This window comes from Chaetura pelagica, unplaced genomic scaffold, assembly GCF_000747805.2.
Source record: "Chaetura pelagica isolate M959 unplaced genomic scaffold, ChaPel_1.0 scaffold248, whole genome shotgun sequence".
NCBI classification, from domain to species: Eukaryota; Metazoa; Chordata; class Aves; order Apodiformes; family Apodidae; genus Chaetura; species Chaetura pelagica.
The window spans coordinates 187,185-212,737 of NW_009954309.1; the positions used below are offsets into that span (position 1 = coordinate 187,185).

At 35.1% G+C, this 25,553-nt stretch overlaps 1 protein-coding gene across 1 annotated transcript in view; it reads left to right on the forward strand.

Moving 5' to 3' along the window:
* ATRNL1 (attractin-like 1) overlaps nt 1-25,553 on the forward strand; it is a 454,560-nt gene that overhangs the window by 108,973 nt on the left and 320,034 nt on the right. Inside the window, exon 20 of the mRNA XM_010003956.1 lies at nt 16,218-16,311. Within this exon, the coding sequence (XP_010002258.1) occupies nt 16,218-16,311 (94 nt within the window). The remainder of the gene's footprint in view (nt 1-16,217; nt 16,312-25,553) is intronic.

Consider the following 25,553-nt stretch of genomic DNA (forward strand, 5'->3'; position numbering starts at 1 on the left):
GCAGTTACTTGGTCTGGATGTTCTATGAACAAGATGGTGATTTAAAAGTGCTCTCCCTGTTACAGAAAGGAGGAGCAACATGTAGTAGCTGATGCAAAAATCTGCACATCTGGTAAATTCAAGCACAATCTGTAGAAAGTGTGTTCAAGGGGATGAAAAGATTAATGTCTTCCCCTATTGACAATTGCACATTTTGCTGGTGCTTTATGATGCTTTAAATAATTCTTAATAGTTCTCCTATTTCCTGAAGTTGACAAAATGTTCTTTTTCTGTCTATAACACCTTTATGGCAAAATGATGTATTAATATTGCTTTTATTCTTCAGGGATACATTAGCTATCAACCAAATAAGCATTCCATCACCTTTAGTGAATTATGTATAGTGAAATAATGGCTAAAATCAATTTATAAGACTAGTAGAATTATAAATTTTACTACTTATTTTTTCAACCTTAGTCTGTAAGAGTACATATTTTCATTGGTACACATGATTTTAACAGGAGTTTTTTAGACAAAAGAATGCCTTAAAAAATAAAGATAATTATTTTTAGATTTTATTGGCATATATGTATATATATTGTATTTTGTAGTATGACCCCATAAATATGTTTAATTTTTAAGACATTTTGATGAAGGTAATCATTGCAAGCTGTTAGATTTCCTTTGGCATCATGATTTTGTTCCTCTGAAAGAGGTGTCCAAACTGTGGGCCAGGGATTTGTGCAGGGAAAAATACCAGTGATCCATAGCCAAGTCAAATCAATTTTACTAGGATTTGAGAGGATTTTGGAACCATGGCTGAGATCAGGGAGTGTGCAAATATAAAGGAAGAGATTATTCTATATTTTTTTTTTTCATTCTTGTAAAAGCTTTTGGGAACACAGAAGAAAAAATATTAAAATACCTGCAAATTAAAACCGTAATTAAAGTAAAATAATAAGAAAAATATCTGTGTGGAAGAAAAGGCAGTGCAGTCAGAAGCTGAACTTCAGCGTGACTAAAATAATTAGAAAATGAGACAGGAAATGGTATGAAATAGCCACTCAAGAAAAAAAAATAAAATCAGGAAGAACTAAAATAACCTGGTTATCCTCACAGTCCTTGTTTGTGTCCCTTTGCTGCTGCCAGCTGAGTTTCTGGCTGGACTTTACCAACATTTCTCTTCTGTTGAGGCTCATCCTTCTCTACAAGGATTGAGACTGCCTGAGCATAGAATCATAGAATGGTTTGGGTTGGAAGGGACCTTAAATGCATGTGGTGCATTTTTTTCCTCAGAGCTCCTTAGTGATTTCGTTCAAGATCCAGATTGGAAACTTTTTAGAGGAGTGACAAGATGACTATCACACTTCTAGTGTATCTGTAATACTATAATATTCTTCATACAAAAGTTGCTCTAGTTACAGGGGTATGAATTGATTATGAAATGGAGAGCAGATGAAGCTGGGAAAAGTGGTTGTACTCAATTCCTAGAATCGTTACTGTTGGTAGACAAAGTGGAGTAAACTGAGAGAAACAGTAAATTCACTTAAGAATTATTCTCTTAACATGCTCATGATGTACGACAAAGTAATTTTTTCCCCCACTATTCTGACAAAAATACTTTTCTATGAAGTACATATATTATGTATTCTGCAGTTGTAATGTATTTACTGACAGCTTAAATCTAACCTCCCAACTAAGTTTGACTATTGTTGCTACAGATAAAAAAAAAAGGCAAGAAATACTTCTCTTTTTTTTATAGGCTGGATTAGCCTTTGTTGTTCCTTAGATCCCTGATGATCTTGAAAGGAAGGAGAAGCATAGCAAGCCTCTCAGTCATTTGAAAATATTTTTTCCCTTCACTATGCCAATCCTCTCTTAAATCTTTTCTGTTTATACTTCTAGGAGGTCATTCAAAAAGCTGTGAAAGAAGCTGATTGTCCACCACTGGGTGATCAAATTCTGTTCTAACTTTGGTTCAGGGATGGAAAACTCTGTACAACCTAATTTTCTTATTCTACCCTGGGAGTAATGATGCCTTTATGATCATTATCAGATAACTGATAATAGTATTGCTTAGTGTAGTGCTACCAAATTAATATGGGATGAGTAACAGTTGTTATAGGAAAAAGATACAATGTACATTTCAGAAGGTTTTGAATAGTTGTGATTTAATAATAGGTAAAATACTGAACTGTCTGGATTTTTGCTCTGTGTAATTGTTGACATTTCAGTAACTTTAAAAAAAATCTAAGGGCAGCCTTTGCATCCTGGTGTGGTGCAGGCTTAGTAGATCTGACAAACCTAAAAGAAGGGACAAAGGAAATATGGAAACATAGCAACAGGTTTCACATATGTGAAAGGAAGCTGAAAAGAGAATGATGATAAAGTGCCTTCCCCCATGTCTCCGTTTTGCTTCAGGAAGAAGTAATGGCATTAGGTTGCAACAAGAAAGATGAAGGTGGAATACAAGGAAAGCTTTCTGTGGGTTAAGCTGTGCAATAGATTGCCTTAGGAAGTTACAAAATTTGCATTATCACCTATGTTGTGTTTTAAAATTTTTCTAATGTCTCCGGCTTTAGAAAAGGGCAGTAGACTAGCTGATTACACAAATTCTTCTTCAGTGCTAATTTTCAAAAGATTCTTGGGAGTCTGAGATCCCGAATACAGGGAAGTATTGAGTAAAGATAAAATATGCCAATTCTGTAAGAAAATTGTGTTTAGCAAAATTAGTATGGATATTTGCCATACTATGAGTGTTTAATGTACACGTTCCTACATGTTACATATTATGTATTTTGGAACCTGTAGCATTTTTGCTATTATGGTGTTAAAAAGCTCTTTGTGTAATATAGGTCTACTCTGTGATTGGTAAACTAGTTTATTTTTGTGTCCAAAGTAGGAGATGTCAGTTGCTAACAAACAGGAGTTTGACAATGATGATATTTTTAATTATTGCACTTAATTATTGCACTTCTTGAAAAACATGCATAATACAATTATTAATTTAAATCCTGTTACCTGAAGTCTATCTTCTATACATTATTTGGATATTCAGCAAACTGCTTATAGTAATTTGTGAATGAGAGTTAGTTTGTATTCTTGATGTAAACATGATCTTTGTATTCAGGACTCCTATTCTAACATGTGGCTTGTGGTAAAGATGTATGTAGTCCTTTAATTCTATATGAGATTTCATTCTACATATGCATAGTTTGAATATTTTGATTAACTGCAGCATTCTAGAAAAAAATAGCAGTAAGTGCAAAAGCCTTTTATTTTACACTAAAGTTCTGTGGCTTTAATTTGTTTCAGTTAGTTGTTTGCATACTAATTGAAAATGGTTTCAGGTAGTTATATCTGTGATGCAAAGTAATTATTTGTTACCTTATATTATGATATATTTTGAGAGTCACACAAAAGATTTGCATTCTTTGTTGAAAATAAATGATACACAGTGCACAAATTAGTAAGTCCAGATGCCGTGTGTGTATGCAGGATTTGGAACCAAAAGCCCTTGTATGGCAAAGAGAGGTGTAGAGCCATCGTGCCATCACAGTTGTCATGTGAATTACAGCATCTGTTAAAGAGTTGGCTGAATGTGCTTGAAAATGTGAGGGAATCCAGAAGGGAATTCTGAAGATGAGGGAACAGAGTGCTCTAGCAAGGGACAGGTTTTGGATTCCGGACCAAGCTACAGTTTGGTTTCCTCATTCTATCTAACTAGTCTTGAGTGCAGAGGAATGAGCAGCTGCTGAAGGGCTAAATGCAGCACTGTTGGTCTGTGCCAGAAATATTTAAGGACTAAAACCTATCAACAGAATACGATACTCTTGCTCTCTGCATCATGGTGAAGTTTAGATGCCAGAGATGCACACATCAGCCACCTTTGCCTCTGAGCAGGTAAAGCTATCCAGATGTAGGACACCTAGTGTTTGAAGAGTTGAGTTGGAGAATATTCCAGACCCCTTTGATTCATTTTTTGAAATTCTGCTTGAAGGCATGAATATAAAATCCAGTAATATTTAATCTATCATAAAATATTGATAGATTTTGGAAATAAAGCAGCTGTAACAGTAGATGGGAATAGATGGTGGCTTGCTGTCTTGATGGTTTCTCTTGGTGTATTTTCTTCAAGGTCGTGTTCTGTTCTGTACTGCATGTTTGGGAAATATAAAACTGTTTTGTAGAAATTCTAGAAAAAATAGAGTAAGAGATGCACTGCAGACTGCAACGTAAAGTACCAGGAGAAAAAAACATAGGAAAAATTCTATGTTATCTTGGCAGCATTTCTATCATTATTTTAAAACTTATTAATCATCTACTTAGTTGTCAATGCTTAAAAAAAAAAAATAAAAAAAATTCCCCTAGCTGCTTATCATCTTGTCATTTTCTTTATGTGTGGTATTTTAAAAAATTATTCTTAAAATGTATGAGTTGCCAGGAAAGAATTCTTTACAGTAACTTATGACACATACTGTGAATGTGTAATACATTTAATAATAAGATAATGTAAGCACTTTGCTGTATTTGCCATTTTTTCATAAAGTGATAACATCCCAAACAGCCCTCAGGTTTCCCAGAATTTTATGGCCCTTGCTGCTGCATTTGCAGTAGGAGTAGAACTGTAAGTACCAGCACAGAAGGAACATTGTCTTTTAATTTGCACTGCTGGCTCTCTGAGCAGCCTCAAAAGGCAGGACTCGAGATACTGACGACCATACTATAAAAGCCTCCTACCAGACAGGCTGGATGGGGGATGTTTAAGTAAGTCTGAAGCCCTTCTGTTGCCTTTATAAGTCTGTCCCTTTCTCTGCTGTCATAAAGTCGGACATTTTCAATAGTATAGACAACAGCTTCCCCCCGACATGTGGGTTGTAATCAGTCTGTTCCTATGGTACACAAAGGGCAATCAGTGTGCTAGATGTCTGGAAAGGACAAAATCAGTTTTATTTACAAGGAGCACATGTTCATTAGAGCAGATTTTTTGTAGGCAGCACACACATACTTCAAAGTAATTTGTAGTCTGACATATTACAGCACAAGCATCATCAGCTTGAACAAGATTATCTATGGAAAGCTGGAGGAGGTGCACTAAAGAAAACCAACAGGAAACAGAGCTCCCTTTTGCTACCAAATAATTTCAAGATGGGTGTCCTTCTTTCCCAGTTTTCTTTAGAATCCAACAACTTCTTGCTGTGTCCAAGCAATGTAACTTCACCATTCAGCAAGGCTGAGTCCGAGTTACACAGGTGGAGTAAAAAAAAACAACGTTTTTTAAAAAGAGAAATAAAAGAATCATAGAATGGTTTGGGTTGGAAGGAACATAGAAGATTGTCTAGTTCCAACACCCCTGCATGGGCAGGGATACCTTCCACTAGACCATGTTGCTCAAAGCCCTGTCCAACCTGGCCTTGAACACCTCCAGGGAAGTGAAGAAGGCAAACTTATTCCTGAAATTTTACAAATATGTAATCAATACTGCATATTTACTAAACTTAGACATTTATTAGCTCTGTGGTACAATACAAATATCTGAAATAGTAAAAAGGATAGCAACAACTCGTGCTGTCTTACTCTGTTTAAGTAGCAGGCATTTTCTGCTTATTCAGCATCTCAGCATGAGAACTAAGAATTCAGGCATCCTTTAATTGATCACCACTTATTACTGTTACAGATTTTGAAGAGATGCAGCAGTTTGATTTACTTATATTCCTTTATCTTTGTGCTTATTTTATCTTTTCACGAGGTTTAACAACAATTGTTTTCACTTCTGTTAGTGATCAAGTCCTTCTGCGTGTTATTATGTAACACAGCTTTTGGCAATGATAAATGAGTTGATGTGCATTATTATTATTTTATTTTCAGATTTTTGTGCTATAAATTTATTTTCTGGGAATAAGGAAAATTTATGAAATGTATTTCTAATGTGCCATCTGGGCTGTCTATTGGTATGTTCACCTTCCTAATGAAATTTGTAAAGTCATTGTTTTCCAAAATTTCCCTGAGGAAATAGGTAGGGAATGATTTAAAATCTTTGAGCTGTCTAGAAATATAGTGTCTTTTTCTGCCTTTTATAAGCAAAAATATTTTATCTTGTGTTGAAAGGGATGTCAAGAGCTCATGTAGCCACTGTCTAGGCTGAAAAGATGCTATTCTCTGATTGAGGGTTGAGCTGTAAATTGAAGATGACGTTTTCTTAAATCACTATTACTTGAGCCTCAAATAAGAATCTGACTGCATCCAGAGTCTCTCTGTTCCAAATACAATAGAAATTTTAAAAAATTCGTAATTTTGTTCGTAATTTCTCAGTCTGCACTTCTAGATGTTTCTAGGTGTTAAGAAGCTCTTCTAGATGTTTCTAGGTGTTAAGAAGCTCTCATTCTCTCTCGTTACTGCCACCATTCACAGTTTCCATATTATTCACATAGTTTTAATGCAGATACATCTGCAGTCAGTCAGTAATTCCAGCATCTCTGTCTGTAATCCCTCCCCAGGAAAATCCCACAAATATGTCTCCTGAAAGCTGGTTAGTCTGACATGTAAGATGTACCATGGTATCTTCCATCATTGACTGCAGTTTTACAGCCTAAAAGAGTTTTATAACCTCCCAGTGTAACAGGAGCCCAAGAAAGCTGATCAATATTCAAAGTTTGCCTCTTCCAAACCCAGCAGCAATGCATCCCAAGAAAGAGGAAGGCAGGCAAGAATCCAGGACACCTGCAGGGATGAACAAAGAGCTCCTGGACACTCTTAGACAAAAAAGTAAAAGTGTTCAGAGGGTGGAAGCAGGGACAGGTAGCCTGGGAGGTGTACAAAGAACCTGTCTGAGACACCAGGGATCAGGTTAGGAAAGCTAAAGCCCAGGAAAAGTTAAATCTGACCAGGGATATCAAGGCTAACAAGAAGGGTTTCTACAGGTACATCAGTGATATGAGATGGAACAGGGAAAATGTGGGCCCTCTCCAGAAGGAAACCGGAGACCTTGTCACACAGGGTATGGAAAAAGCTGCGGAACTGAATGACTTTTTGGCTTCAGTCTGCAGCAGTAATGGCTCTGGCCACACTGTCCAGGTCACAGAATGCAAGGACAGAGACAGGAAAAAGGAAGATCTGTTTGCTGTAGGAGAAGAGCAGGTTTGAGACATCTAAAGAGAAAATAGCGTTTCAGGCATCACGCAAATCATTTTCAACTGGTAGAATGAAGATTCTCTAAAAAAACCCTCTTATAGTGGCATTTCTGTTTGATTGCAGTTGATTCTGCCTTCATTTTCTGAGTAGTAAATGCAATACATAACAATGTCAGACTGCGTTAGTTATTTAAGGAAAAAATAGCTTTGCTCCCAGTTTAATGCCTTAAAAATCAGTCATATTTTGTACCAGCTAATGGCTAACACAGGGAAATGATTTGCTGACTTCTATACGTTTTGTGGCATTTTTGTCTGATAAATTGTGTAAGGCATTTCTCTTCTTTGAGCTTTTACTCTGAATGACCAAATACACACAAATAGTTGCAATCACTTGTTGATTTCAGTTGTTTTTCACCTTAGATTGGAATATTATTTTTTACGTTTGAAGCCACTATGAATAACTACTGAGTGGTTTTAAATTGTTTTGCTTTTCATACTGCCATCAATTTTTATTTTTTTTTCTGCTATAATTTAGGACGTTATACATTTTCTGTAGAGACAGGGGAAAAAAATTGCAGTCTTTGGATGAGAGAAAGTTTTTGGCCAAACTTTTCATAATAGCCAGTAGAGAAGCTGCTTTTTCAGGAAAATGTAAAAAGATACAACTTTAAAAATAATATACTAATGCTTTGGTGTCTGAAGGAGTCCTCTGAAATGTATCTGATGTTGGACAAAGATGAAGGCATCTAAAATCATCAGTCTGTGATTTTCCTTTAAAAAAACAACCACAGCAAAACCCCATTTAGTTTTTTACTAAACCTAGTAAAAGCTTTAGTCTGCCAGATTAGTAATTACTACTTTTTAAAAAACATTTCTAATTTTATGTAATGTTTTGATGCAATGTGTATCTTCACAAACATGAAAACTGAAACTTATTTATGGAATAATATTTTTAATATTATGGGCATAGGGAAGACATAATTTTAAATGTTTGCATGCTTAAAGAACTGTGCTGCATGTAACTTATAGAGTCTATTTTTTGGACTGAATTCGCAAAACCTGCAGCTTAACTCACTGTAAAGGTTAAATTTGAAGGATATTTATTTCCTAATAACTTATATTTTACTTAATAATGAAAACAAGTGACAAGAATGAAAAGAAAAATACACACTAATACACATATTAAACTTATCTCCAAGTAAAGTGCTCTTAATAATGTTTTCACCTTGATATTTTCAGTTTTACATGTTAAAGTAAGTGTAAAATTTCAGTTTGTCGCTCAGATTAACAGGGAGAAGATGAAGTAGGTGATACTTAGTTCTTGAGTTCCTGTCTGTCAGTGTTAAGCTTCTGTGTTGCATTTTCATTATCTGCTTGTATTAAATAAATATGGTTTTCCAACCTGTCTTTATAGTGTTAGTTGCTGATAACTGAAGTCAGATTTAGTATGATTGCTTGAGAGGTATTTATTATGAATCAACAAAAAAAAGCAGTTCACTTTTCAGGATGAATGCTTTAAACCGAATAAATACTGAAATACAAACACTACAGAGCTCTTTTCCCAGTGTAAAAATGGTTAAAGAATAAATACAAGCCTTTAAGTGGAGAAAGTTCCCACAGGATTGTGCTGGTGAAACAACTGTGGTTTGGTTTGGGTTTTTCTCCTGCAACAGAAAAATCAGATTCATAGATTTGCAGAATGGTTTGGGTTGGAAGGGACCTAGAAGATCATCTAGTTCCAACTCCTCCACAAGGGCAGGGGACACTTTCCACTAGACCAGGTTGCACAAAGACCTGTCCAGATCTATTTGGGTTTTGTTGGTTGTTTTTTTTTTTTTAGAATAAATATCCTACTTCTGCAATATCTGTATCGATCCAGAAGGTTAAGGAAGATTCACTTGTGATTTCAGATTGTTGGTCTCTGTGACATAGTATCACTTTTTAGAAAAAGAGTGGTTGCCTTATTACTAGTCAAATGACCTCAGTAGGCTTAGTTCATGGTCAAGTGAGATTGTATTTTGCTGTGAATACAAATTCCAGAAAAAAGTTAAAATCACATTCAGACTTGGGTGGGATTGCTGGTGTGGAACTGGAAGTGGGTAGTGACAAGAACATTTCAGGAGCCATCAGGTTAAAAATGCCAAGGGAGAGCAGAGGGCAGGCTGCCATCTCACAGAACTGTGGGAGAGTGTCTACTTTTACAAAAACGGCTGTCAGGGTGATTGTGCATAATTGTCTTTTCCAAAACAAATTTATATCCAGTATTGACCTGGTAAAATAGCTAATTTTTAGGAATATTGGAAATAGCTGGCCTTGCTTCAAACGATTCATACATGGTATCATTGTATCAGCCATTCGGTGGTTGCAGAATCCCTGCATATGCAGGTTTCACATCTTACATAAATTCTAAAACTCTGTTTGTTACTTGAACCTTTTCTCTCTGTGTCTTTCAGTACTGTGTCAATACACAAAGATTGTGGGGTTTTGTCTTCTCTTAGTTGTTATTACTTAATGAAAAATAAATTGGCTTGAGACCAAGGAAAGATAAATTAAAAGATAAAATTCATCATATATGTGCTAATAAGACTGATTTATTATGACAGTTATCATGCCACTATAAAACGATGGTTGCATTTGACCTGCATGTGCAGCAGTCCTTTCTAATACCATCTTTTTTTTGGACATTTATTTTTGTTGCTCACTGCTTCATGAAAGTTGTTTAGCATAATAGTAATGCTGCTCAATTAGGGATATTGCATAAATGTTGTTGGGCACATCTGTTTGCTTTTACATTGTCTGTCTCAAAGGTTGAACGGATGCATTTCCTATAAAAGTAATTGTTGAATACTAAAATGGCATGAGGAGCTTGTAGTTGAATATGTTTCTAGAAAAATAAGTGATTAGACAGCTTTGTAGTATTACTAATGTAGAAAATTGTCTCAGAAGGGGATATCTCATGTGAGCTCTATCTCAGAATCTAACTTATTATGTCAGCATTTATTATATGTCAACATTTGCAGTGAAACTGAGAATAACAATGTTATATCTAATATGCATTTATAGTTGCTATTTCTTGTTTATCCTACCTGTCTCAGAGAGCTTCTATCTCCTTTTCTTTTTTCTTTTCATAAACAAAAAATGTGTTTTTTTACACAATGTGTGTTTTGACGTGTAAGGGATTTTTTGATGTAGCTTTTTAGAGTATAAATTTTATGTCTTGCACATTACCAAAATAAAAATACTGCACCTCAATATTTAACAGCTTTGTCATAACTTTCCTTTTGAAAAAAATCAGCAAGGTCTTGTAAAGGAATTAGCTGCATGCAGCTACTTGTTTAGTAGTTTTTGAAGTAAGCAAACACATCAAGTTAAAGTACCATTTGTAGTGAGCTCAGTTTGTGAGAAAAAATTGCTCTTGCAGCTATAAGTTGGAGATGGGAGCTAAGTAATGTGTTTTTTAAATTCAATAGTCTAAAATGCATACTTCATGGAAATAGTGATGGGCATTCTTTTGTTGTCAGCATCAGCAAGAAGATTTAGATGCTGAGCTAGCACCTCCAAATCAATCATGCTGTGGGTTTAGTATTTAATAAATTCTATCAGGTTGCGGTTTTTGCAGCACAAATTTACTGGATTTTATTGTTTTTATATAATCCTTCTGTTTCACTTGGATTCTGCATGTTGTACAAAAAAGTAGCACAAACTGCCCTTTCCCTAAGTATACAGTAGATGCTGCCAGGGTGGTTTTTTTTTTTTGTGAGTTTTAAAAGCATCAGTATCATAATTTCAATTAATATTTAAGAATAGCATAACAAAAATAGGATTTAAATCCTATATTTTAATACATTTTTAATTTCTATTTTAGATTATGAATTAAATTATTTCAATTATTTAATTATTGATAAAATATTTGCATGGTAGGTATAAACTGCTTCAATTAAAGCATATGTGCATAATATAAACCCAAGTTAGAGATGAGTACATTCAGTTGTATGGGAAGACTGTTGAAGTTGGGCTGACCTCAGTGTTCCCGTCCAAAGCTGCAGCACAGAAGAACATAAGAACATGTGCACCTACAGCACAGCAGTATGTCACTCTAATAGTAAAAAAGTGTTTTCTTCTGTTTTGCTGGAATTTCCTATTATTTTGTAGCCTTTCCCTCTTGTTCTGTCAGTGGGCACTAAGAGTGTGATTCCCTCCCATCGGATATTTATGCATGTTAATAAGATCCCCCAGAGACTTCTCCAGGCTGAATCCCAGCTCTTTCAGCCTCTCCTAACATGAAAGATTCTTCAGTCCCTTAATCACCTTTGTGGTCCTGTGACCATCTTCTGGTTTGGTTTCTTTCCTGTGCAATAGATTTAATGGACATGGAGTATGATAGAAACCGAAGCATGATATGAGGGGGATGACTCTGAGATTTATTACAGAAGTTCATTTATATTATCTGTACTAAAATATTTGATATTGTTGAGATGATTACTTGAGGTCTTGACAGTCCATCTGGGTGTTCAGTTCCAGCAACTACAGAGGATTGAATTTGTAAGATCTATAGAGGATTGAATTTCTAAGTTGTGTCTATACCTGGAACACAGAAGTGTTCATGATAATAAAAACTCAACATGGAGGCAATTTATACAATTTTATGTACTTCTGTTTCTCAGCCATGATGGGTGTTTAATTATTGATAAAATATTTGCATGGTAGGTATAAACTGCTTCAATTAAAGCATATGTGCATAATATAAACCCAAGTTAGAGATGAGTACATTCAGTTGTATGGGAAGACTGTTGAAGTTGGGCTGACCTCAGTGTTCCCGTCCAAAGCTGCAGCACAGAAGAACATAAGAACATGTGCACCTACAGCACAGCAGTATGTCACTCTAACAGTAAAAAAGTGTTTTCTTCTGTTTTGCTGGAATTTCCTATTATTTTGTAGCCTTTCCCTCTTGTTCTGTCAGTGGGCACTAAGAGTGTGATTCCCTCCCATCGGATATTTATGCATGTTAATAAGATCCCCCAGAGACTTCTCCAGGCTGAATCCCAGCTCTTTCAGCCTCTCCTAACATGAAGGATTCTTCAGTCCCTTAATCACCTTTGTGGTCCTGTGACCATCTTCTGGTTTGGTTTCTTTCCTGTGCAATAGATTTAATGGACATGGAGTATGATAGAAACCGAAGCATGATATGAGGGGAATGACTCTGAGATTTATTACAGAAGTTCATTTATATTATCTGTACTAAAATATTTGATATTGTTGAGATGATAACTTGAGGTCTTGACAGTCCATCTGGGTGTTCAGTTCCAGCAACTACAGAGGATTGAATTTGTAAGATCTATAGAGGATTGAATTTCTAAGTTGTGTCTATACCTGGAACGCAGAAGTGTTCATGATAATAAAAACTCAACATGGAGGCAATTTATACAATTTTATGTACTTCTGTTTCTCAGCCATGATGGGTGTGACTGAATGGTTTCAATATAGTGCACCTAAAGATTCTGGTTTGACTTGCAAGATGGATTTTTGTAGTTGGTAAGATTTTAAAAAAATGTGCATATCAAAACGTCTGTGAATTTTTAAAGCTGATTTGAAGGATGTGCACATGTTTGTGTAGGAATTTGCCAAATGAGAAAAAGCCTCCACCAGAGCTGTACAATGTATTTTGAATTAAAATATATCTGTGTCAGTATTCTGTGCCTGAGTTTTACATGCACATTGTGACAATTCCAAATCCCGTATTTTCTTGTATCCTGAAGTGAAATGTGAGCATCAGTAATGAGTTTTTCTGTGTTTTGGGTACTGCAACTCATTTCAGAAGTTATAAGGCTAATGGCAATTCTTGCCTAAAATTTCTTGTCTGAAATCCAGCAGAAGCTGGCATTTATTTTGTTTTAAGCTTGTCCTTATAATTAAAAACTGTTAGCACTGTGTGAGTTATGAAATAAAGAATAAAAAATGTACTTCTTTTCCATGAGGGAAAAGGAGCCATGATATATTATCCATTTCTGTTGTATCCTAGAGGTGTGATTGTCTCATTGAAAATACATTGCCTGGATTTACATTACTATTGTTATTTAAAGTCGGTAGTATTTTTACATGGAGATTTTTACTTAAAAAAACCCCAAAACAAAACAGCAAGCTCTGTATATTTAATTTTAACCAGTTGGTTTACAAAGATTCTTTTCTGAATTTTGAAAACCAGAGTACTTAAATTAGTAATTAAATTAGGAGGAAATAGAGAATGAGAACTGAATTTAATAAGACTTAGAATGTTATTGTATATGAAACTTGCTGTAAAATTAAAGCAGGCTTTCAAGCTATTCTCTGTATTGAGGACTGGCAGGGAAGATTTGAGAGAGGATTAGTGTCACTGTAACCTCTTGCAAGTGTTGGAGCGTGATGCTGCTATGAGTGCTGGAATATGGTGTACAGCAGCAGAACCTGAATCTGAAGTACCCTGTAGATAAGCATGTCTCTTCTCTAACAGTCTTGTGCTCAGCAAAATGTATAAAGGCATTGGTGAAGTTGTTTTCTGTGTTGGTGGTCTGCTTTTTTTTTTTTTTTGAGGATAGAGCTCACTCTATTAAAGCTGACTCTGGATTTCTTTAAAAAAAAGAAGTCTATTTCAAATAAAATAATAATTTTTTAAAAGCCCCTAATGGGCTTGTAAGTGTTGTTGTCTTTCAATTGGTTGCTATCTTTCTGTTAGGGATGCAGTATCCCTTTTAAAAAGCATAAATATTGTTTCTTCTTATGTTTACTTTCTCTTACCCCAGCAAATCTGTGTAGCCATGCTTCATCCTCTTTTTGTAGGTCAGTATCCCAGGTAGAATAATTCATGTTAAGAACTGAACATTATTGAAAGCAAAATCAGGATAGTGAATGTGTTGCTGTCAACCTAACATCGTCTGAGAGATCTGACTGTTCTTAACTGAATGTTTGAAAGAATAGTGGTGCTCAAAAATCCACCCTGAAGGACATAGGGACTAAATGGGAGAAAGAAAATCAGTCACAAGATGCTGAAATTTGGTAAAAAGAGGCAGAAGCTGGAACTGTTCTTATTGGCTGAGAATCTCATTGGGATACTTTAGCTAACTTCATACCCAGCCACAGAAAGTGTGATGTTGGAGGTGAACACCAAGGCACAAAAACGGGATCTTAGAACTTTTCTTGACAGTGTCTCAGGTATGTTAATTAAGATGGGGCAGACAGGCCCAGAAAAGCAGGAGTGATAGTTATCCTCCCACTGTCTAGCATCAAGTAGTCTGAGCCTGGGATTTTCAGTCAGAAATGTCTGCTTACCAGCATGCAGTTCTACTCAAACTCTTAAACCTTTTATTAAACACATGGGAGGGCGGGGGAAAAGGAGAAGCTTTAGAAATGTGAAGTATTAAGTATAGCCCTCATTTAAATGCTTCTTTCCTTTTTCTTCAGCTTTAGGAAGTTCTTACAAAGAAAATAATGTTAAGCATTTCTTTAGATCATCATGATAGATAACTGCCTTTTTTTGAAGAAAAAACTGCTGCCACTGCTGTAACTTAAGCCTCATTCCTTGAGAACAAATGCATGGGGATGGAGATGGGTGGGACCTCAAAAAAATAATAAGAAAAGAAAAATATAAATTGCGTCTCTTCTGGTGACTTGTACCAGCTGAGAATGATTGGCATAAAATATGCTTTTAAAGGTGATTCCAAGATTTGGCATATTTTTACTAGCACTAGACTATGAAAGAAACTACTGTAGCTACAGTTCTAACTGTTCAGTTACAGTATTGTCAGAAAAGAAGCCATTCAGTGGGAGTTGTTAAGCAGAGAAAAACAAATAGAAAATTGCAATGAAAATACGGAAAGATGAGTACAGAAATATTGAGGTAATGGAAGAATGTAAATTTTCTATTGCTTTGAAATAAAATGTAACTATAGATTGCAATTTATTAATTAGTAAACTTAATTAATATTAAAATATTTCAGTTTCTTTTGTATTATCCAGAAATAGGCCAAAGGAAAAAACCTGCAGTGAGGCACAAAGATAATGACATCTAAATTTTTTTCCACTGAATATGTAATACTGACCTGCTTGTACTGTTGCATTTGTTTGATAACAAATACTCACATTAGCTTCAGTAACAGAAGGAATGGCTTATATGAGTGGGTTTTTTTTGAGTTACTCCTTACATGAAGGTCCACAGATTGGTAGGAATCCATTTTTCATCATCAATTTGCAAGTCTGAGATTAATTAAAAAACACATTCACTGCTGTTAAATAAAATTGGTCAAAATGAGATTTTTCAAATAATGGGAAAGGGATTAACTGCTGATGTCCTTTTTCAAGGTATTATCCAGGGAAGAGTCAAATTACTATGAACTTGATCAATGAGAGTAATTTTGCCTAATCTTTTAATAGAAGAAAATTAGCTGCTGGGCTTGTCAGATCTGGCTTTTTCATTGATGAGGAATCTAGAAGACAAGATTCTGAGTCTCCTTTCTTCTCCTTTTCCAACCATGCTTATCTTAGCACTAGAGAAGCTTCATTTGTGTCATGAGAATGCAGGTGAGGTAGAGCAGTCATGTTGTGGTTTTAGTGAGGGAGACCAAACTATGAATGTATTCCTCATTTTTGCACACCATGAATGTATACAGGCCAAAATTTAAATGTGGGTCCATGGGAAAGTAAATTCAACCAGATGTTTACAGTATTTAACAATTCTCCAGTATAAGTCCAGGAAGCTTCAGAGTGCAGTGATAAAACACAATGCAGTTTAAGTGGAAGGAGGTACCTGGCTGATGGGAGAGGAGTTCATGTGTAGATTGCCCTGTGAGGGAGCACGCAGCACACTAAAGTGTATTGTACAGGTGCTGATTTAATTTATCAGTAATTCCATGAACTGGGCATACAAGTCATGTCTGAGCTGCCAAAGGAAATGGTTTTTTTTGTCCTTCCACAAAGTCTCATATGGCTACATCTGTTACTTCTACTGTATCGTATTTTTTTTAAATACAACTTTTAGGAAATGTGTTTAGGTTGAAGTATTAAAATCCATTAAAATTCCTTCAGGTATAGAAGTAAATATGGGTGAATAAATCTAACTTTTTCTTTCTTATTTTGTAGCTTGCACATGCAGTGGACATGCAAATATTTGCCACATGCAAACAGGAAAATGTTTCTGCACAACTAAGGGAATCAAAGGAGACCAGTGTCAACTGTGAGTACAACTAAAAGTTAGCCCAAAGTTAGTACAATTCACGCTAAAGTGTATAATTGCTTTTTAAGGTGCACAGTGTTTTAAACATTTTGCCGTATCATTAAATATAGACCTGTCATGGAAAGTACAATTAGTGTACCTTGTTTTCTACTGGAATAGCTTGTTGTGTTTGTTTAGAGGAAGAGCTTGCAGCTTAGAGCATAACAAATGGGAGGACTAAGAACAAAGGACTACTGAAGCGGAGAACTTTGCAAGTACGAAAAATAGCACATTAAAGTGAACTATGAATAGCCTTAAATGTGAAGATGTTCCTCTCAGTTCATTCAATTCTGCACATGGCATTATTCAAAAGGAAGCTTATTCCTTTCACAACTTTAGTTATTTTAAACAGTATCTGACCCCAAAATTGTCCTAGAAATGTTAGTTGGAACTAGGCAAAAGGCATAAATGCATCCTATTCTTGAGCAGGGACAGATGCCAGAAAGTTAAGTTCTCCCTGCCATGAGTCATATTCTTTCACTGGATTTGTGGATTCATCTTTGATACACTTAATGAACTGGTTTGAGTCCTACCTTTGAGACTTTGCTTGATAAATAGTCAAGAAACAGAAGTGTCTGATGCAGAGGCTATGTGTATATTTGTGAGAAAGAGCTGTGCTGGCAGCTGTACTGTCCCAGTGCTACCTCTGGGGCTTTTTATCTAGCTAACTGAAGACTCAGGATAAGATGGGACACCAAGATTAGGACTAAATTATTATTTTTTTTATTTTTATTTTTTTTATCATGACATAAGCTGAAGAATGCTAATATATTTAACTCTAAATTAATTCTTCACTGAGAAGTTATTTTTTTCTCTCTTTTTTTGTCCAAATGCTTTATCAGTTCTAGATGCTAATGAGGGGGTTGATTGCCAGTGTGCTGTGGACATGCTGAGGCTGTTCTACCTACTTACAAAGAATGAGGAAAAAAATATCTACTTCTCTGCACTTGAACTACAGGAAACTTTTTTCTTTTCTTGTAACTCCAATCCTCTACCAAGTATAATTCAGCCTAAGGCACTCTTTATAGACCTTTTTTCCAGTCTGCATTTCACATACATATTTTGCTATTCCTTTCCCTTTGTCTTTTGTCTGTTTTTCATCATTGTTTTCTCTGCCTGATTTGGGACTTTTGTTTCATATGGTTGGTTGAGCTGCTCAACTGCATCAGTCTGTTATCCTGAGTTTATGTCTGCCATTAAAGGTTCTTTTATCCCGTGTACTTACTGAACTAGAAGAGCAAGGGTTGTTCTGGTGGTGGATGTTCCTGTCCTTGCTAAGAGCTACAGCAATTATTCAAAATAAAAGAGATTTGAATGTTGATGTTTCCAGAGTAAATTTAAAATTGAGATCTTAAACTGAAAATCCCTGGTTTTGTCATGTGTAATAAGTCCCCCTTCCTAGATTCTTACATAGTCCAAGGACTTATCCAGGGCTGTGGTGCTAAAGCACTTGATATTCCAAAGGGTTTCTTTTGGATGAAACAAAGTCTGCAGACTGCACGTTTTCACATTCTTTTTGGCTGTGATGACATTTCAGACTCCAAGATTCACATCCATTGGATTCATAGGCACAAATATTAGCATAAAATTGCATTTTTACTCCTAAGTCCTTTCCTAACTGTATTCTTTAAAAAAAAAAAAAAAAAAGGCTATTAAGGGCAGGCAGCAGTGTGGAGTGGAGAGCAGAGGAGCTGAATGCCTTCTTTGCCTCTGTCTTTACTCCTGCAGGCTTTCTCCAGGAGCCTCAGATCCCTATAGCCTCAGAAGAAGTCAGGATTTATCATTTTACTCTGATGCTTGGTTGAGAGAGTGATCCATTCATGTATGGAATTTTCAATCAAATTCCTTTTTTTTTTTTTTTATATTTCCCTTAGATGATCAGGAGGCAGACACCACAAAAAACAGGTTTCTCCTGAATCACTGAATCCTATTCTCAACTGCCATCTAATCTGTAAACTTCATATGAAGAATACAAACTTGATCAGATTCATATTATGTTTAAAAAAATAGAAAACTGTTTTCTTTAAAAATTATCCTTTCACTTAAAATTTGTTTTGAAAGTATCATATTACATGAATTATATTGTCAAAAGACATACACAGTAGTTATCTAAAACAATCAAGTGCTTTACTTGTATTTATTACTTTATTATATTCTGCTTAAATGATCTGGAACTTGACTCAAGGTGTGAGAACTGTTCTCCATAGTTCTGGATAAAAATTGTTTTGCCATACACTAGATGAGCTGTTGTGCAAGCTCAGCAGCAAACCTTCTAACCCTGTGATTTCTAAAATAAGGATTTCTGTGAAAATTCCAAACTATAGCTGTTTGGTGTGAAAGTTAGATTGATATTCCTGTCAAAACTCCTATTGATTATAGTCTTAGCTGCAAGGTTGTATGTTTTCTCCGTCCCTCCCTTTTCCCCCTTTTCCCCCTCTCCCCCCTCTGCCCTTTTCCCCCTTTTCCCCCTCTCCCCGTCTCTCCCAGTCCCTCCCGTCTCTCCCCGTCTCTCCCCGTCTCTCCCAGTCCCTCCCCGTCTCTCCCAGTCTCTCTCCCTTTAAGAACAGCTACTTATTTCTGTTTTTATCGAGAATCTCCTTTATGGTTTTCTTAATTTTTAAAATTTATTTATAATTTTTTTTAGTATGCCCATCTTTTAGTTATATTAATTTCTGAACTGTGCTGTTGGATAACACAAAGCACAATGGCATTTTAAATCAAAATTAGTGTTCTAAAGCATCTTTGAGTATGCCTTTACATTCTATTTTACAATGCTTCTTTAATGACCTGTGATAATTTTTTTTCCAAGAAGAAATATTATTTCCTTTAAGTAGGTACTTTCAGTTGGTAAAAACCTGCAATATTCTCCTAATGAGGAGGAGCTGATTAGAATGGCTTGAATATTCAAAGAAATTAGTCTATAAAAGAATAAAACCAGATACAAATAAAAATTACTTTGATTCCTCCCCTTAATTTTAATCATGAAATGTGCCATTGATAACAGGAAAACGATATTGACTTAAAACATATTTTGAGGTGAAAACTATTACTTTAAGGTAATTTTATTTAATTTTCTGTAGTATGTGATTTGCTAGCTGCTCATTGTATTCCCTCATAGATTTTTGTTTACAGAAGTTTTAAAATTCCCATAGATTATAGTGTATCCATATGTGGAATTATGTGCATAGATAAATTTTCAGCGTTTCGAAGTCCAAATGCTGATATTAAATGAAAGATGTTTTACTGATTGCAAGAAAAAAAAAGTCTGAAAATTACAGAAGAAACTGAGTAGTTAAATCATTCTTTGAGAAGTTTCAGTGGGTCTGGGTTCTTTCAAGAGACAGCCTCACCTGGAGAAGTGTGTATAGGCTTTTTCATCTCTTGCAAATCTTTGTAAATCTGGACAAATTCTGAGCTTCTTGAAAGGTTACAGGGTTATAAATGCTTGTTGGAAATAAGGTTTCATAGTGGATTTTTCAAATTGTCAGTTTTTACTGGATGTACATTTATTGCACTGTACTTGCCTGTTACAGCCGTTGCTGTTTAGGGGGAAAGAAATCAGTTTCTCTTGTTAAGTACTTTCTCCTGTGGCAGATCTTAGGCTGTTGGGCCTCTCCTGTTGGTATTGAAACTGTATTTGGAATGAAGGGCAGGCTATATATCATGTTAGTGTATCCAAGTTCCAAGGCATAAATTGGAATATTTTACCTAACTGGGAAACGTTAAAATGTTGAGAACATCTATTGAAGTGTGCAAAAAAAAAAAAGAACTACCAGAAGGACATGTCAGAACTGGGTAAAAATAGCTTCAAGTCTTCTGCAATGAAGAACGGCTATGTAGAAATAAAATATTAGGAAAAAATTATTTCTTTTAAATATATTTAATAGTAATTTTTATGTAGTTGAAAGAAGGGGAAATATAAAAGTATACAATGTATAGATCTAGGACTTCCTGGAATGAGTGCTCATTTTAATTCTAATCAATATTTAGACTATTCATTTCCTAGTCATACTGTTATTTCTTCTGAAGAGGTAGAGGAAATACTGTTTTATTTATAAAAATAGACTCTGTTTATTTGGTAAAATCTTTACTATGTGCAAGCTTTCTAAAGATATTTAATAATGTAAGGATCTGTGCATAAATAATAATGACTTATTGAGAGTGTGATTTACATAAGAATAAGTTTTTAAAATACCCAGCTGTCCTCTTACGTCTGTTTCCCCTCCACAGAACTGTATAATGGAAGGGCAGGTAAAAATATATTGGGTTATGAGTCAAATTAACCATTCCATTGGTATCACTGCAGCTTTATTTGCTGATAGCAGAGTAAATCTTTTCCCCATTGTTTCCTCTCAGAGCTCTACTTTCTGCTCTCTGGTAGGGGAAAAATTGACAGCAATCATATAACAAATTCACTTTATTAGAACTTTCTTTATCAAAGATACACACACACCAAAAAAACCCCAAACCAATAAAATAAACAAAAATAAATCAGGGAGATTTTAGTTGCTGGAAGTTTTTTTGTTAAACTTCTGTTGAAGAACAACTCTTTCCTGATAGAGGGTAGAATCCATTTATTGCTTGTTACTATGGTGATCTGTACTTTTCTAAAGTGAAGGTAAAAAGTATAATTTTTAATGTTTTACAATACTAGAGGTAGCTGTATTTAAATTTTTTTTTTTCAATATTCTTTTATTCCTTTGTATGTCATTTGTTTATATTCCACTGTTAGTTTTGCATACTTGGCTACATTTGATATGAGAATATTTTCTCCTTCCTACCGAATGCAGTTCTTGGGTTTTGCCTTTAAGAGAAAACTTTGATGTGCCTGTGGATGGGACTTGATTTGCTATGGTGTTTCAAGGAAAATTCCAGCAAAATCTGGCATGTCAATCTAGCTGGATTTAGTGACTGTCTCTGTTCTTATATAAGTGCCTGAAAATTTTAGCTTTCTTCGGTAAGGATAAGTTCAAGCCCTAAACTAGTTCTTTAAGAGCTGGGGTGTTAGGTTGCTATGGAGAACAATAAAATAAAACTCCTACTTCAACATTAAATATATGTTTTAGATGTACTAATTTTCTGCTCTATGTGTAGTAATTATTGCCAGATCTATCAAGGACCTGAGCTACTTTTGTGTTGTTTTTTTTTTTTTACCTTTAATTCCTTTTTCTCGCATAAATCATTTTTGCTTAAATTGAACCTTTCATCTAAACAATATCAAAGCTTTAGAACATGTCCCAAAAGCACTTTAACAGCTCATAGACTCAGAAGGCACTTGAAACATTTGAGATAGTTTTTAATCTAAAATTTGAAGAAAAATAACATTTGTCATTTGCAACTGGTGCATTATTTTACTAAGTGGATTTTGGCAGTATTGTATGTCACTATCAGCCTATTTGTTGATTTCTATTTTCATACTGAGGTAGGCTTACTCTCTCTTCTTTGGTATATTCAGTAAAGTTTATATAAGTAAAGTTCATGAGGCTCACTGGGATCTTTCAGAGTTGCAGCATTGTTCCTTGCACACATTACATTTCACTCAGGAAAATGACTGATTTTTTTAAAAAAACAGAGAATGGATGGAATTTGCATGTCCTGGATTGTTCCTACAAGGCAGTGTTCTCAGTAGAGAAAGGAGAAGGAGCTGGTGGGTAAAGGAGGAACTGCAAGAACTTCACCAAGAACTTTGTGTGTTGGTACTTCATTGAGGATCAGCTGTGAATGTGCTAAATCTGGAGAACATTGCAATATTGATATTGCAGTCTCAGCATGTTACAGCATGTCTCTTTGTGGTTTTGGGCTCTGATCTATTAAGTTTTCATGCTTTTCTTGTTCCATTGTGTCCCTCTTAAGGGGACAGTGAAGTTGGAATCTTCTCCCTTGGTAGTTGTCTCTCTTTGAAGTCTGTGAAATCCTTCTTTACAGACTTTATACCATAAAATGAACTCCTGAAGATTTATTTTTATGAGTTAAAACGATAGCTTATTTCTTTCTTTATATGAAAGAAGATGGCAATACTTATTCCTCCATCTTTTCCTAACCCCCAACTGCACTTCTGTTTTTAAGAGTTAGAATATTTGCTGCTGGCAGGGCAGAAAAAAATCACACAAATTTCCAGTGGAGCATGAAGTTGTTTGGGCCTTCCCACTGCTTTGGTTAAAGATAAGGGCTCTCCTTTTAGAAAGGAAAGTAATTGATGGCTTTTCTTATCCTGCTGTCATCAGAAAACAAAACAAAACATAAAAACCACAGCTGAGTCGTGGCTGACAAAACCAGATATTTGAGGGAGCTCTTTTAAAAAATGGTAATGTATACTGATACATTGTAACTGATTAAATTCAATGAATACTCTGTTTTAGTAATGACCCTCTGCATCGATGTGATTATGGCTGGCTACTGCTACTGGAGTCAGCTTTGGACAATTAACTGTGGAGCAGAAGGGAGGGAAATTATATTTGCTTAGTGGAAGGGGATTACTTCAGGTGATTTTTTTTTTCCAAAGATTCTGGAGTGAATACTCCTGCAAAACTTTTTGGAGGATAAAACATTTTCAAGGTAAGCATCTATCAGAAAACAACTATGCTAGTAAAGTTTTTCATGGGCCCTCTATCTAGTATAAAGAAATTGAAATTTATGAATATTTTTGCCTTCATGAAACACAAACACTGATCAGCTTAAATATATGAATGCATTTGAGAAATCAGTGCTGTCAGAGTGATTTTTATCTCTTGGTCTTTCTAAGGAGATCTTACCTGATATATGAGATACAGATCAACCGTAAAAAATGCTGTAGCAAAATTTTATGCATTATTATTGGTCCTTTGTGCTGTAGCTGAGGAGGAGAGCCAGAGAATTCTGTGGCACGTCCCTGTCCTTGCTGTTGCTCAGAATCCATATCAGCATCTTAGACAAGACAGTTTGTCAGTTGTAGGGAGAGGGAAGAAAAAAGAAAAGGTAAAAGAAGGGCTTACAACAGGATTGTTGTCACCTTAAACAAAGCTGTATTTAAAAACACACACACATATATATATTTAATATATATAGAGAGAGTTTTGGCTATGTAAAGTGATCAATTTTCAGGTGTTCTATAAACAAGTGGGTTCCTTTTATTAGTTTTCAGTTTAGAGTAAGACGAATCAGTAAGATTTTTTTTTTTATGATTGTGATTGAAAAAAAATACTTAGAACAATAATGGATTATGACAAAAACAGCAACAACAAGAAGCCAATCAGGATACAATTCAGAATGTCTGTCAGATCCTAGGGCCTGTAGCACCCCAATACTCATGTTGCAAGCAGTTGTAAGCACATGCTTACTGGCCTGACTGGGAGTGAAAGCTTTGTCAGTATTTCCAAGAAATTCACTTCTCCTTTGTGAGATGAGATGATATACTGGGTGGGCAGCTCCCTCCTAACATGTGCTGCTGTTCTTGGCCTTGTTTTCTTGCTGCCCCTGACAAGCACTTTGGATTAAGCAGCTGTTTCTTGCCCCAGTGCAACACAACTGCTTGTTGCTTACAAATGGGCACCAACATGAGACATTAAGCAGCAGATGCTGTAGTCAATTTTGACTGTTACATCTGGTGATGCATTATTTGCTTCTAATCTTTGTACAGCTTCCCTCCTCTCCTGTGGTTTCCACCAAGGATGAAATAGATAGTTAACATTTGCTGGTAGAAGCACTTAAAAATATTCTAGTAAAAACCTTTATTAAATTTTTTCCCCTGAATCATTCATGTTAGCACTATACTTGGGAGCTGGTGAGGGTTTTTTTTTACAGTATTTTATTAGAGAGAAAGGAGAATTGATCCATTTTCATGAAATTATTATCAACAGAAATGAGGTTTGGATAACAGTAGTTATATTATAAAAAGCCTTATGATTAAAATATGCAGAACTCGTATTTCACTATTATTAGGCTTTAAATATTCTGTAATAGAAACTGCAATTTTAAGCAAAACAAATAAGAATTGTTGTGGGCCACAGGTATATTGAGTTTTGATACAGTTGATGTGGTTTCTTACCATTTGAAACTGATCCGTAAAAATGACGTGATTTCAAAGGAACCCAAACTGTTTCTGCGTATTGTTAATTTTGCACATTCATGTAAATTCTGACTTTTTTTTGAGATTTGAGACAGGGAAGATTCTACAGTGAGCTTATAAAAGATGTCCCCAAACACCTTTTGTATTCTGTTTTTTTATGTATTGTTTATTTTTGTTGTTGTGGTTTTTTTTAATAAGACTTTCTTCCTGAAATTACAACATTCACTGGGGCACTAAGCCTCAATTCTGAGTAAATGCATTTATGCTTTTTAAATGACTGAAACCTGATTTTTTTCTTCTTTAATTTGAAGAAAAAACATTTTAAGTAGAAAAGAGTAAAAAAAGTTTAGGTATTAACAGACATAGTAAGTGTAGAATAGGTAAAATAATTGCTGTCTGAGAGAGTCTGAACTTTATAAAATGGATTTAGCTTTAACTATAAGATATCTTTGTAATTAAATCTGGTAGGAAAAATACATAGGAAATACTTCAGTAAAGTGGTCTCTTGAAATATCAGGCCATTTTAAAGAGAAGAACTATTTCCTTTACTATTTCAGTATGTGGAAAATTCAGAGTTTGCACATAATAGGAGGCGAGTTGGAATTTAACCGTCACAACGTTTATTTCTTTAATAAGTAAAACTGACATAACACACACTTCTTATGTGCCAGGTTTTCCTTTTTAAGCTGGACAGAAAGTGTGCTCAAGGAGTATTTCTTTTACAATGAAAATAATGTTTTAAAATAGATTCTGTTTCTCAGACTATCAGCTTGAATGATTTGAAGGTGATACTGATTTTAGTAATTTACAATTAACTGGAAATATTAGCTGTTATGGAGTTGGTCTCTGCTGAAAACTATTTTGTAATACTAGAACAAGTATTTGGTAGCTTTAAAGTGATTGTGTTGCTGATGCTCCTTAATCCAGTAAATTGATCATGTAATTTTTATGAGGACTAAAGAAAGGCTCAAGGGACCTTTGTGTGCCTCTTGTCAGGGCTTGTTCTTTCCAAAGCTCTACATTGCAGTGGATTTGCTTCTATACTTCAGTCATGGTTTGCATCAAATAATTTGTATTGAATGTAGAAATATGGAAAGCAGGAGGAATATATTGATGATCAGCTGTAGGCCCGAGCAGGTATTTTTGTCTTATAAAATGA